Source organism: Myxine glutinosa, chromosome 1 (assembly GCF_964187855.1).
Source record: "Myxine glutinosa chromosome 1, kmMyxGlut1.1, whole genome shotgun sequence".
In the NCBI taxonomy this organism is placed as follows: domain Eukaryota; kingdom Metazoa; phylum Chordata; class Myxini; order Myxiniformes; family Myxinidae; genus Myxine; species Myxine glutinosa.
The window spans coordinates 397,250,079-397,263,204 of record NC_136261.1 but is presented as its reverse complement, the minus strand read 5'-3'; the positions used below and the strand labels follow the sequence as shown (position 1 = coordinate 397,263,204).

At 46.1% G+C, this 13,126-nt stretch overlaps 1 protein-coding gene across 1 annotated transcript in view; it reads right to left on the bottom strand.

Annotated features, from left to right (window-relative positions):
• The window catches only part of LOC137419639 (uncharacterized), a 175,416-nt gene that overhangs the window by 13,695 nt on the left and 148,595 nt on the right, over window positions 1-13,126 (bottom strand). The window contains exon 10 of the mRNA XM_078785297.1: window positions 1,991-2,909. Coding sequence (XP_078641423.1) covers window positions 1,991-2,909 — 919 coding nt within the window. The remainder of the gene's footprint in view (window positions 1-1,990; window positions 2,910-13,126) is intronic.

Below are 13,126 nucleotides of genomic sequence, written 5' to 3'. Positions count from 1 at the left end.
GCTTTCAGAAATGTTTTCGGAATTTTTTTTTCAAAAGACCCCCCAAAAGACCCCTAAAGAGTCCTCGGGGGTTTTTTTTGGGGTATTTTGGGTCATTGGGGTTTTCAGTCCTCGGGGTCTTTTGGGTATTAAAAGGTCTTTGGGGTATTTTGGGATCTTGGTGGTCTAAAGGGTCTTGAGGGATGGCAGGGGGACTTAAAGTTTCTTTGAAGGTCTCATAGGTCTCTGTGGTCCAAAGTCTCAAAAGGTACATTCCGATCGTACATAGTTAATAGACTTACATAACAAACAGACAGGATGCCACTGACTTCAAACAGGACAAAATTGACGATACACTGAAAAGTCACATGGCTGGAGAAGATAATTATGTGGAGTTTCTTCTTCTTCAAATAATAACAACTTTGGCTGCCAGACCGTACAACAATTAATGTTCAAATTTTAAATACGTAATCAGCTTGAGGACTACAACTGTACTTTGAAGTTTCACATCGATCAATGAAGCAGTTCAAAAGATAGAATTTTAAAAACTTTCGTTCAATCCAAAATGACGATTTTCAAATCCTACATGACAACATGATCCAAAAACCAAACCAGGTGACCCATGAATTATTCAAGAATACCATGTTACCGAACAAGTAGAGAAAACGGAGCTTAAGTTGTTTACATGTCTTCACACAAGGGGTGAAGCAATGGTAATTGGAGAGGGATTAAGATTAGTTTCTCCCAGTATGTGATTGCTCCCCATGCTGACTTTTCCCCCACGTCTTTACAAACTCCAAAAAGGCCGGCCATAAAAACCCTCGTTATAACAACAACAATAACAACAATCGCCCCCTGCAAGCAGGCAGAACGGTTCGCCAAGTAAACACCGCCCCACCAACCAGCAAGGAAAAGGCCACGCCCCCAGAGTGGAACGGGCGGAGCGAAGAAGAGCAAAGCCACCAGGCCACGCCCCTAAGGTCAAGCAAGGCCGCGCGGTGATTCGACGGAGCTCGGCGATTGGACAGAGTGACGTCAGAGCGAGAAGCATGGAGGAGAAGGATAGTTACTCTCTCGGTCGCTTTTGTCTCTCTCGGGTGGCTCAGCTGCTTCTGGCTCATGTGCGATTGTGAGGAAAGCTTTCGGAGCTTTTGTGGAACTTTTGCGAAGTCAGAGGAGGTGTTGTTGGAATGTGCTGCTCTTCGGGGGAGCTGAGAGCCACATTGCGCTTGGAGGCGAGGAAGGACCATTTGGACTGCTTGCTCACGCCTGGGCGGTTTTGACATACGGCACCGGTGCCATTGTTGGAGCACTTCCCCTGTGCGGGTGGCTACACAGGCTGTAGCGACCATCAAGTCCATAAATGCAATTTGGACGTAGAGCTGAGTACCGGCCATTTAAAAAGGGAACATTTGTTATTATTTTAACTTTTCCCTTGTTCATATTTGTGTCTGAGTAGAGGATCCTCAAAGTAGGAATTTCTATGATTTTACCTCAACCTTTATTACCCTTGCCTGAGGAGAGGGTATTGCATTTGATTCCGTTTAATACTTGCTTTAAAAAAAAAATTTTGACAACAATGTTAATCATTCCGGTTTGTGAGTGTGTTTGTTTGTTTGTCTGTCCGCTCACTTATACTTTGTACAGGTAACATTTTCAAACCGATCTTCACGAAACTTCACCAAATCGCAGAGTTTGTGGTCCGACAAAATCCTATATATTTTTGAGGTCAAAAGGTCAGCAAAGGCCAAAGGTCAAAAGGTCAACATCGGCCAAAGGTGAACCTTTTTTTCAAATCTCTAAAATCCTCAATTGTCATCCGATTGACTTGAATTTTGAATGGGATTTTCATATCAGCGAACTGAATTCAACCACCAACTATTTTTCAATCTTCCTGCTATTTTGTCGTTCTCCCATTTGTCTGTGTGAATTTGTTCATATTTATTTTTGTTTGTTTGAAATCATGAGGGCTGTATTCACTGACGTTTCCATTTCAGTTATTTTCAGTTATGTATTCGATGATGTCTAGATAAACTTGATGAATGACTGAACGCCTTGTTGCACACAGCACACTTAAAGGGCTTCTCTCCCGTGTGCCATCTTTGATGTTGAGACAAAAGTGATGAAAGACGATACGCCTTATTGCACACCAAGCACTTGTGGGGCTTCTCTCTGGTGTGCATTCTTTGATGTTCATGTAAATGTGCTGACTGCTTGAACATCTTGCCGCACACAGAACACTTGTAGGGTTTCTCCCCGGTGTGTATTCTTTGATGTCGAAGTAAACTTGATGAATGAGAAAAGGTCTTGTTACACACCAAGCAATTGTGGGGCTTCTCTCTGGTGTGCAATCTTTGATGTTCATGTAAATGTGCTGACTGCTTGAACATCTTGGAGCACACGGAACACTTGAAGGGTTTCTCCCCGGTGTGAATTCTTTGATGTTGAGACAAATTTGTTGAACGATTAAACACCTTGCCGCACACAGAACACTTGTAGGGTTTCTCCCCGGTGTGTATTCTTTGATGGCGAAGTAAACTTGATGAATAATTAAACGCCTTATTACACACCACGCAATTACAGGGCTTCTCCCCGGTGTGCAATCTTTTATGTTTATGTAAATGTGCTGACTGCGTAAACATCTTTGGGCACACAGAACACTTGTAGGGTTTCTCCCCGGTGTGTATTGTTTGATGTCGAAGTAAACTTGATGATTGAGAAAAGGCCTTCGTGCATTGTGAACACTTGTCGGGTTTCTCCCCGGTGTGTATCCTTTGATGTTTATGTAGATATGAAGAGTAAGTAAATCCCTTTTGATACACAGTGCACCTCTGGAGCTTCTCACCTGCATGTATTTTTACACATTTTTTCAAACATGATGAAGAGGTGAAGTCCTCGTTGGAAAGAGAAAACCTGTGTGGCTTCTCACTTCTTTGGATCTGAAGTTGTGGGATCGTTATCCACCCGTCACCGTTGTTGTTGTTGTTGTTGTTGTTGCTGCTTTTAGACTCACCATTAAATTTATTAACCTCCTGAGAAAAAGTCCATGTCATGTGATGAATGAAAGGATCTTCTGTGTCGACCAACGGGGGAAACTTTCCCAATTTATCTGGAAAAACAATTCACCAACACTGTCAATAATTTATTTTTGCAATGAAACAAACATAAAAACGAGTTCACAGAACATGATGTGTGTATGTGTATGTTGTGTGCATATAATATTGTTGTGGTTTTGCTATAAAGAACAAACCCCCTCCAGTTAATTACATGACAACATGTATCCTACAGCAGTCAGTTATTTCTTATTAAATGTAAAGATTCGCTCCCTTCCCATTGTGTAGTGATTAAAGCAGATATGCGTTGAGTTAAGGCAGGATTTCAAACCTCCGTGTGGTTGTACAAAAACGTTGGTTCATGTGAATGTAGGCGTGGCTAAAAATACAGTCCACATGATCAACCGCTGCTGTGGAAGGCATGGCTAAAAGAACAGCCCACGTCACCAGCAGGTGACCAATGAAAGGTCGTGGACACTTCACCAGCAAACAACCAATGAGAGATCTTGGACATGCAAGCAACCAATGAGAGGTCGTGGACATGACACCAGAAAACTACCAATGTTACCTTGGCCAATGGGAGGCTGTGGGACATTCAAGAAAGCCTTTCAACCCAATATAAACCGGTGCCCATCGCACTTCGGGTCCTCTCTCGCAGCAATCTCTCGTCGTCATCCTTCAAGCTGGCTGTCCGACATGCTGGTTCCTCCTTCCTGCGCTCGACCTTCGTTCAAGCTGGTGCTTCATCCGAGCTGGGTCGTCACCTGCGCTGAATCATTTCTCGATCTGGATCGTCATTCGTGCTGACTTTGACGTGGCGGTTCGTCCTGCGGACCTTCTTCAAGCTGTGCGTCCTGAATGGCCCATGAGCTGCGCGCGGAAGCTGGCGAACCCAAGTCTGTGTCAGCACATCTATCGGTACGAGTTAACCTGTGCGATTCATCCCCCGTGTGTGTGTGTGCAAGGCGCCCGTTGGGATTTAGATAGGTAAGAATTGATAAGCCTGCCTCTCGTCTTTGTTCTTTGAATAATAAATAAAAGACGTGTACATTTTTGTTCCTTTCAACCTGTCCGTGTACGTGCTTTCCCCCATTGGCCCAGCATAGTCCAAACCGAATTTGACTCGTCAATTTGGCCCATCAATCACACGCAGCATAACACCGTGATTCAGACCAGTGCAAAACCGCTTGGCACACTCGATTGGAATAAGGTGTGAAATCGTGAGAGGGGGTTCAATTCCCAGTCTTTCTAGCCAAGTGGTCTAGAAAGTATTTGGGTCATGACCAATAACCCTACACCCATGGTTGGGGGATTGGCAGTTGAGGTTGTTTAACAACCCGTCAACAGCGAATTTAGTCTCGGCCGACGACCCCGTGGAACCAGTGTCTGTGGGGGAAACGGGGTCTTCATCTCCCTGCCCCACCCCCTTAGTACGGTGACAGACCAGGAATCCGCAACAATATGTATAGCATGTGTCACGTATAATATGTGTGGATATAATATACAGTACAAGAATACAGTCACGTGAAAAAGTAAGTATGCCCCGTGTAAAGTTTTGACCTTTTCAACATATTTCAACATACAGCTATTTGATCTTCATTTCAACAATATTGATAGATAAAGGTGATATTGAAGGAACTGCGCTCCAACGCGAGTCGAAAGAATTGACGCGACCAAAGACGGAATTCGTCCGAGTTGCTTTATTGAAACAAAACAGCTCAGGTATTCTGACAAGCCCGTTTTTCGGGCAACAATATATATACACATTTATGTCGGGAAGTTTGCCCGGCAAAAGCTATACCGGGCATGCCCGGGTATCAAGGGCGAGCCTTGGAAAGGCGAGTCTGGACCTGCCCGGGCGTGTTTGGCTGCGGCCTGGCAAGTCGAGGCTGGGCGTGCCCGGGCGCTCTGGGCGAGCACTGGAAAGGCGATAGCGGGCATGCCCGGACGCTCTGGGTGAGCCCTGGAAAGGCGATAGCGGGCATGCCCGGATGCTCTGGGCGTGCCCTGGAAAGGCGATAGCGGGCATGCCCGGACGCTCTGGGCGAGCCCTGGAAAGGCGATAGCGGGCATGCCCGGACGCTCTGGGCGAGCCCTGGAAAGGCGAGAGCGGGCATGCCCGGGAAAGACGAGACCGGGCGTGCCCGGGAGGTTCGGGCGTGCCCGGGAACAGTGAGTCCGGGCATGCCCGGGAGAGGCGCGTCTGGCCGTGTTCTGGCCGGTGCAAGGCGATTATGTACATCCAGCGGTAACCGCTACAATATAATATAACAAATATCATGAAGCATTTACATTTTGTAGTCCATTGTATAATTTAAATAAACATAAATGCAAATTTCGCATGTGGAAAAAGTAAGTACACCCTTGGCTCCAAAAGGTGGTATTGCCCCCTTTGGCAGAAACAACCTCAAGTATCCGTTTCTTATAACTGTCTTCCAGTCTCTGACATCGACTGAGAGAAATTTTTGCCCACTCCTCCATGCAGAATTCTTTCAGCTGTGTGATGTTTGAGGGGTTTCTTGCATGCACAGCTCGTTTCAAATCCCCCCCAACAATATCTCGATGGGATTCAGATCCGGGCTTTGACTTGGCCATTCCAGAACCCTCCATTTTTTTATTTTCAGCCATTCCTTGGTGGATTTACTGGTATGTTTAGGGTTATTGTCATGTTGCAAGTTCAACCTACGGTTGAGCTTTAACTTTCCGACAGATGACCTCACATTATCCTCAAGCACCCTCTGGTACAATGCAGAATTCAGAGTGGATTCTGTGATGGTGAGCTGCCCAGGCCCTGATGCAGCAAACCATAATATTTCCACCACCATGCTTTACAGTTGGTATCAGGTTCTTGTGGTCAAATTCTGTCTTTGGTTTTCGCCAAACATGTCTTCTGGTACTGTGGCCAAATAGCTCTACCTTTGACTCATCTGTCCAGCACACATTGTTCCAGAAGTGCTGGTCTTTGCCTCGGTGTTCATTGGCAAACTTTAGTCTTGCCCAGATGTTCTTTCTGGACAGCAAAGGTTTCCTCCTGGCACACATCCCATGTAGATTAAATTTGTGCAGCCTCTTTCTAATGGTAGACTCATGCACTTTGACATCAACAGTGGCAAGAGCTACCTGGAGGTCCCTTGATGACATTCTGGGGTTCTTAAAGACTTCTTTCAGCATCTTGCGGTCTGCTCTCAGGCTGAACTTGATGGGGTGGCCCGGCCTGAACAAGTTGGCAGTTGTTTGGAATCTTCTCCACTTGTAGATGATCTTCCGGACAGTCGAACGATTGATTTCAAATTGTTTGGAGATCTGTTGAAATCCCTTCCCAGACTCGTAGGCATCTATAACCTTCTTTCTGAAGGCCTCAGAGAGCTCTTTTGGTCTCGGCATGGTGACGCCGCACACTTCAACAACAAAGAGCAAACCAAACTAAATGTCTGAGGTTTAAATAAGACAGGTTCCTCCAAGATCCTCTCCAAAGATGTTTTAATCATTTGCACCTGAGCTGGTGCACCTGATTCTAATTTTAGGTATTTGAAGTAGTGATAAATGTAGGGGTGCACTTACATTTTCCACATACGAAATTTGCATTTATGTTTATTTAAATTATACAATGGACTACAAAATGTAAATGTTTAATGATATTTGTTATATTATATCACCTTTATCTATCAATATTGTTGAAATGAAGATCAAATAGCTGGATGTTGAAATATGTTGAAAAAGTCAAAACTTTACATGGGGTGTACTTACTTTTTCACGTGACTGTAGCTATTGTTGGAGCCCCAGTGCTGGAGCATTGAGCTTCACCACAGCCAGAAACCATGACTCGTGGACCAAGCCATCTCCCCATCCATGCCGCACCCAACAGAGCCCTCCCGGTGCTGGATCATTCAGCTTCAACACAGCCAGAAACCATGACTCATGGACCAAGCTGTCTCCCCATCCGCGCCACACTCAAACGGAGCTCTCCCTGGTTCTGGAGCATTGAGCTTCACACACAGCCAGAAACCATGACCCATGGACCCAGCCGTCTCCCCATCTGCACCACGCACAACAGAGCCTTCCCCGGTGCTGGAGCACCCAGCTTCACCACAGCCAGAAACCACGACACATGGACCAAGCCATCTCCCATCCGCGCCAAGCCCAATGGAGCCCTCCCCGGTGCTGGAGCATTCACCTTCACCACACCCTGAAACCGTGACAACCAGAAAACATGACATTCTCCAGTAATGGAGCATCTCGCTTAACCACAGAAAGGAGCCACGAATCACCATGGACCAAGATGTCTCCTTATCTGTGCCGCTCCCAACAGAGCCCTCCCTGGTGCTGGAGCATTCATATTCACCACAGCCAGACACCATGACTCATGGACCAAGCCATCTCCCCATCCGTGCTGCACACCTCGCCCTGCACCCTGCACATCTTGCACCCTGCACATCTTCACCCACGAATCACCATGGACCAAGCACCAAGCTGTCTCCTTATCAGTGCTGCCCCCGACCGTGTCCCATGTGCATATTGATTGGCTCAACTCTGGGTGCCATGTGCGCAGCCCTTTTCCACATCAAAGCTGCCTCCCAGGTTTGGTTCTCACTCATATCAAATCCATTGCATTCAGTCCTAGATCCAACAACAGGGTTCAATCTCCATTCGTTCAGTCATGCTGTTGAATCAACAGCCAAGTTGAGGATCTCGATCACGACAAAACTCAGTCTCTCTCAAGCTCAACAGGCAGAACATTGCAAAAGGGAGTTCGGAAATGCTCGGGCCTTCTCTACTGGGAGCACCGGGCCACATGTCCCACCAAACTGCAGAGCCAGACCACGTCACAAATGCATGCCGAATGGCATGAAAGCGGAAGCCTTGTGCACATCTTGTCCCGTCGAAACTGCCATTTTAGTTCGGTCTTCACTGCCTTCAAAACTGATGAATTTGACATGGCCCTCAGTACTTTCCATCCCAGGCAAGAAGGAGGCAGCACGATATCCCTCACACCGCCATCTTGAGTAAGTGTTGCCATTTTCGAAGATGGCTGAACGGATCTTCTCCACACTTCCAAAGGTTCATCAGTGAGTGCCGGGGAGTATTTTCGGCAAAAACCTTTCCAAATTTTTAAATATTGTTATTTATTTTTTTAAAGGATTTCTTTATTTTTTTATTTTTTTTTAAATCGCTCTATTGTGCTGAAGCCTTGTACAGATGTGAACGGTGATATTGAACGACCCCTGAACCCATTGCTTAGTCAGTGCAGAGGTTTTCGACCTCCCCCCCCCCCCCCCCCCCCACAAAAAAAAATAACTAGAACTGCCACTTGAAAACTGCTGGCAGTGATTGGGTACCACACGCTGTCCCACTTTGAAATGACCCCTCTTTATTACAACATCACTTTCATTGGACATGCGTGACACATGACGTGTTCTTTGTAACACTGAATTCAGTATTCTATTAACAAAAAAAAATTCAATGAAGTGTCTTTTGGGTCCTCGGGGTCTTTCGAGTCCTCGGGGTCCTCTGGTTCTTCATGGTATCAAAGGGTCTTTGGGGTATTTTGTGATCTTGGAGGTCGTATGGGTCTTGGTAGGGGGTTCTTTAAAGGTCCAATGGGTCTCTGCAGTCCAAAGTCTCAAAAGGTACATTCCGACAGCAGATAATTAATAGACTTGCAGGAAAAAGATTTTCGTTCAATCCAACATGGCTACCAAACCAGGCAACCTGTGAATTATTCAAGAACAACATGGTATCCACAAAGCATGGGGAACATATGGATGAAATTTCCACTCGATCTGTTCAGCTGTTCTGGAGAAGTGGCTTGTTAAAGGTTTATTCTTCAAAAAATCATAACTGCCAAACCACGTGACCTATTACATTATGGTCCCAGAACATTTTGTTGGTCATGTGTGTGCGATCATGCATGTAAAGTTTCGCCTCGATGTGTACCGCCATTTCGGAGAAGAGGGGTTTTTCGTGTTAAGGAAACAAAATATGGCGGCCGAACCATGTGACCAATGAAGTCATAAATGCTTCTTTTTGACCGATTTATCCGATATCTATATTGTTATGGATTTTGGGGCAGAGTGATATATATAGATCAGGTAGATCATGCTCCGACTGTCACGAAGAAGAAGAACCATCTCGATGCACAAAAGTAGAGGACCTGTTCGCCTGGATGTCAGATTACGTTTGTATATTTGTGGTCATACAAGGATGGCCTCGTGTTAACTGAAGTAGGGATTATGCCAATTCCCCTTTGTGTGAGACCTCGTGATCTATCCTTTGTCCCATATGGCAATGCCCCAGACACGTAGAGCAGGAAAGGCCCAATAGCAACACACACACACAGACGAACCAATTCCCTCCCCCTCCCCCACAAGAAAACTCACAGGAAGTACAGGCAGGGAATATTTTCCCCTCTTGCGTTGGACCCCCTCTTGCGTTGGACCCCCTCTTGCCTTGGACCCCCTCTTGCCTTGGACCCCCTCTTGCCTTGGACCCCCTCTTGCCTTGGACCCCCTCTTGCCTTGGACCCCCTCTTGCCATGGACCCTCTCTTGCGTTGGACCCTCTGCTCGACCTGGTCTCTCTCCGCGCTTGATTTTGTTCCTGACATTGGCGAGCGATGGTGTGTGGGACGTGAACTGTCGTCGGAATGAAGGGAGCTGCAGATCGTTCGCTCACTCACACGACCTGTATGGGGGGGGGGGGGCGTGGACGGGCCGCATGGGAGGCCTTCGAGGCCTAGTGAGCAAGGATGCATCGAGGCCTTCTTCCCGTCAACAGGCCTGAGAGGGGTCTTGGCGAGATACGTCATCCGATTGAGCAAAGCCCACACAAACGCACGGCCTTTATTTTTCATATAGTCCCTTGTGCGTTTTATAAGTCTTGTGTGGGAGCGCTCTAAGTAGAAACCCTAGTTGGTAACCGACACGTTTTCTTGTTATCGGCATCTGTGGTAATAAACGTGTTTATTTTTGTAAACTTTCCAATCCGTTTTTTCATGCGAGTTAATTTTCTGCAAGATCGGAGCTGCCGCGCTGGACCGACAGGTAAAAGCTTCCAGCTTCTTCCTCTTCCCTCTTCCTCCTGTGCTTGGAGAGTGAAATCTGCTATTGAATAACACCTCAAAGTAACGCTCGATTTGCACGACAAATGCACACGAAAATATTATAAAAGGAGCCGCGTCTGTCTGTTTGTTTGTCGTGTTATAACTTGAGAACGGATTAACGGATTTCAATAAATCCAACTCCGGTGAATACGGGTAACTCCCGCGAGTTTGTGATTTAAAAAAAAAAAACAGTTTTAATAATAAAAAAAAAAACTTTTTTGTATTGGTGCATGGACACGCGTGTGAAAACTGCAAATACTATCACGTGATGTTGGTTATCCCGCACAGAGAGCAGGATCTCCCAGGAATCCTCTTTTTTTCTTCCCACATGGATTAGCCATTGCAGCAAAGATTGGTATTTCGGTCAGTGAAGCGATGGGTCTTACATTCAAGTGTTCATAAAATATCATATTCATAGGATCAAGCATTCTCCTGGCACTCATGACATCATCATTAGCATATGTTATTCCCCATAGAGCAGTGGTTCCCAACCTTTTTGTACTCACGACCCCTTACAAATTTTACTACAATATTCCTTGCACATTATAAAATTCGGGTAATTTTAGTTAGTTTGTCAAACCAAGCTTATCATTTTTTCTCACTGCCATCCAGCATCACACAATCCATGATCGTCATCACCAACACATCATCATCAATCCAACATAGCTAGTGGGATGGTTGGGGTTGCATCTGTGCAGCGAGTCTTGGAATTTGTGGCGGGGTGTTTGGAAGAGCCAATCTCATGTCATCCTCGACATCCAATCTGTTCCTGGTCTTCATTTTGATGTGGACGAGGGTAGAAAATCCGGCCTCGCAGAGGTAGGTGGAGGCAAATGGAAGAACACGTAAGGCCAGCATGCTGACTTTGAAATATGATTGATGCACAGCGCACCAGAATTGAGTCACCGATTTCTCCTGGAACAGGTCACGTGCCGGAGAGTCATTCCGTAGATCCAATAATTAATCTTGGACTTCGTCGGGGAGGCTGGATACGTCAAGTGTAGCAGAGAAAGGGTTTCTTACCAGTGCCACCTCTTCTCCTGTGAGCTCAGGGAAGTAACGCTGGAATTATTTTCCATGGACTCAAGGTGTCTGGTAATCTCATCCTTCAGGAACTGATCTAGTTCACCCTCAGACTCATCCATCACTTTGCAGAGTTTTTCAAACATGGCGATGTTCCCAATATTGACTTTCCGACGCCAGTTCTGCAGTTTGGATATGAAGGCCCGTAGATTGTCTTAAAATAGGAGAACGTGTGTTTCCCTTCCCTGAAATTTCAAATTCAGCTTGTCAAAAATGTCTGCCAAGTACGCAACCCGTTTATTCCACGTTTCATCATCGAAGTGAGCCAGAAGATCTCTCTTTTCTTGCACTTCCAGAAAGTACCTGATTTCGTCTTTCAGCTCGAAGACACGATTCACAACGTTCCCTCGCGACAACCAGCATACAGCCATGTAGAAGAGAAGGACCTCATGGTCAGCATCCATGTCTTTGCAGAGTTCTTTGAATAGACGAGTGTTGAGTGCCCCAGCCTTCACGTAATTCACAATTTTGATCACAGAATCGAGCACTTCCCGCAGAGTGGCAGGAAGCGTCTCACTGGCGAGCGCATATCGGTGGATCATGCAGTGGATGCCCTTAGCTTGAGCTTGGGGAGCCAGCTCCTTCACTCTTGTCTGGAATCCTGACTTCGATCCTAGCATAGCTGGTGCTCCGTCCGGACAAACCCCGCACACATTTCCCCATTGCAGACCTTCGGTATGAAAAAAGGTGGAGACCTTTTCCATGATGTCAACAGCTTTTGTCATGGTTTCAAGTGCACTGCAGAAGAGGAATTCTTCTTTGATGTCGTCTGAGTGAATGTACCTCACGAAGACAAGCAACTGAGAACATGAACTCACATCCGTTGATTCGTCGAGTTGAAAGGAGAACAACGGAGAATCTTTGATTTCATCCAAAACCTGCTCTTTCACATCCATCGACATATGAGAAATACGCCTCTGAAGAGTATTATTCGACAAAGATACTTGCTGCATCTTCTTCGCACTGGCTTCCCCGAGAACGAGCTTCACCATCTTCAACATGCAGGGTTTGACAAGTGTCTCTCCAATGGTGAGGCTTTTTGTGTTTTGGCAATTTCCAATGCAACTTCATATGAGGCCTCCACTGCTGCTGCACTATGTTGCTGAAAAGACCCACTAGCATCGAGCTTTTGACGTTTAAAAAGAAGCTCATGGCGTTTGAAAAACTCCAAATCCTTCTCTGCGTGTTCCGGATGCTTTGTCTCTTGGTGACGCTTGAGTTTCGAAGGTTTCATCAACTCCACACTCAGGACAACATGGCACAAGACGCATTGTGGTTTCTCGACGCCATTGTTGGCGAGTACTGTGGTGAAGCCAATGTTGGTCATCTTCTGAGTATTTGCGCCTTTAGCCATTGCTTCAGATCTGCAAATACAAAAACCGGAACTAGACGATGTTCATCTCATATCGGCAACACATAAGAAAGAGCGAGCGAAAACTATAGCCAACTCCACCGGCACAACATTATGTTGTGTGTTCTCGGTATCAGTGAAATCAAAGTTTTGGTAATGTTCCCTTCTCCCAAAGCTACCAAGTTCTCCCAAGGCTTCTCGACCACCCCAGTCCACCCTCCGCGACCCCCTGCGGGGTCGCGACCCACAGGTTTGGAACCCCTGCCAAAGAGTACTCGAACGTGTGTGGGGGTCGATGATGAAATACCATAGTTCAGATAGAATTGTATCGGCATAGCATGGACCGTGGAAGCATAGGATAAATCTCGATATATTTAAGTAGGGAAACCGGAGCTTAAGTTGTTTACATGTCTTCACACGAGGGGTGAAGCAATGGTAATTAGATAGGGGTTAAGATTAGTTTCCCCCAGTATGTGATTTCCCCCAGTGGCTTTTCCCCCATGTTTTTACAAAGTAAAACAAGGCCGGCCATAAAAACCCTCATTACAACAACAATAACAAC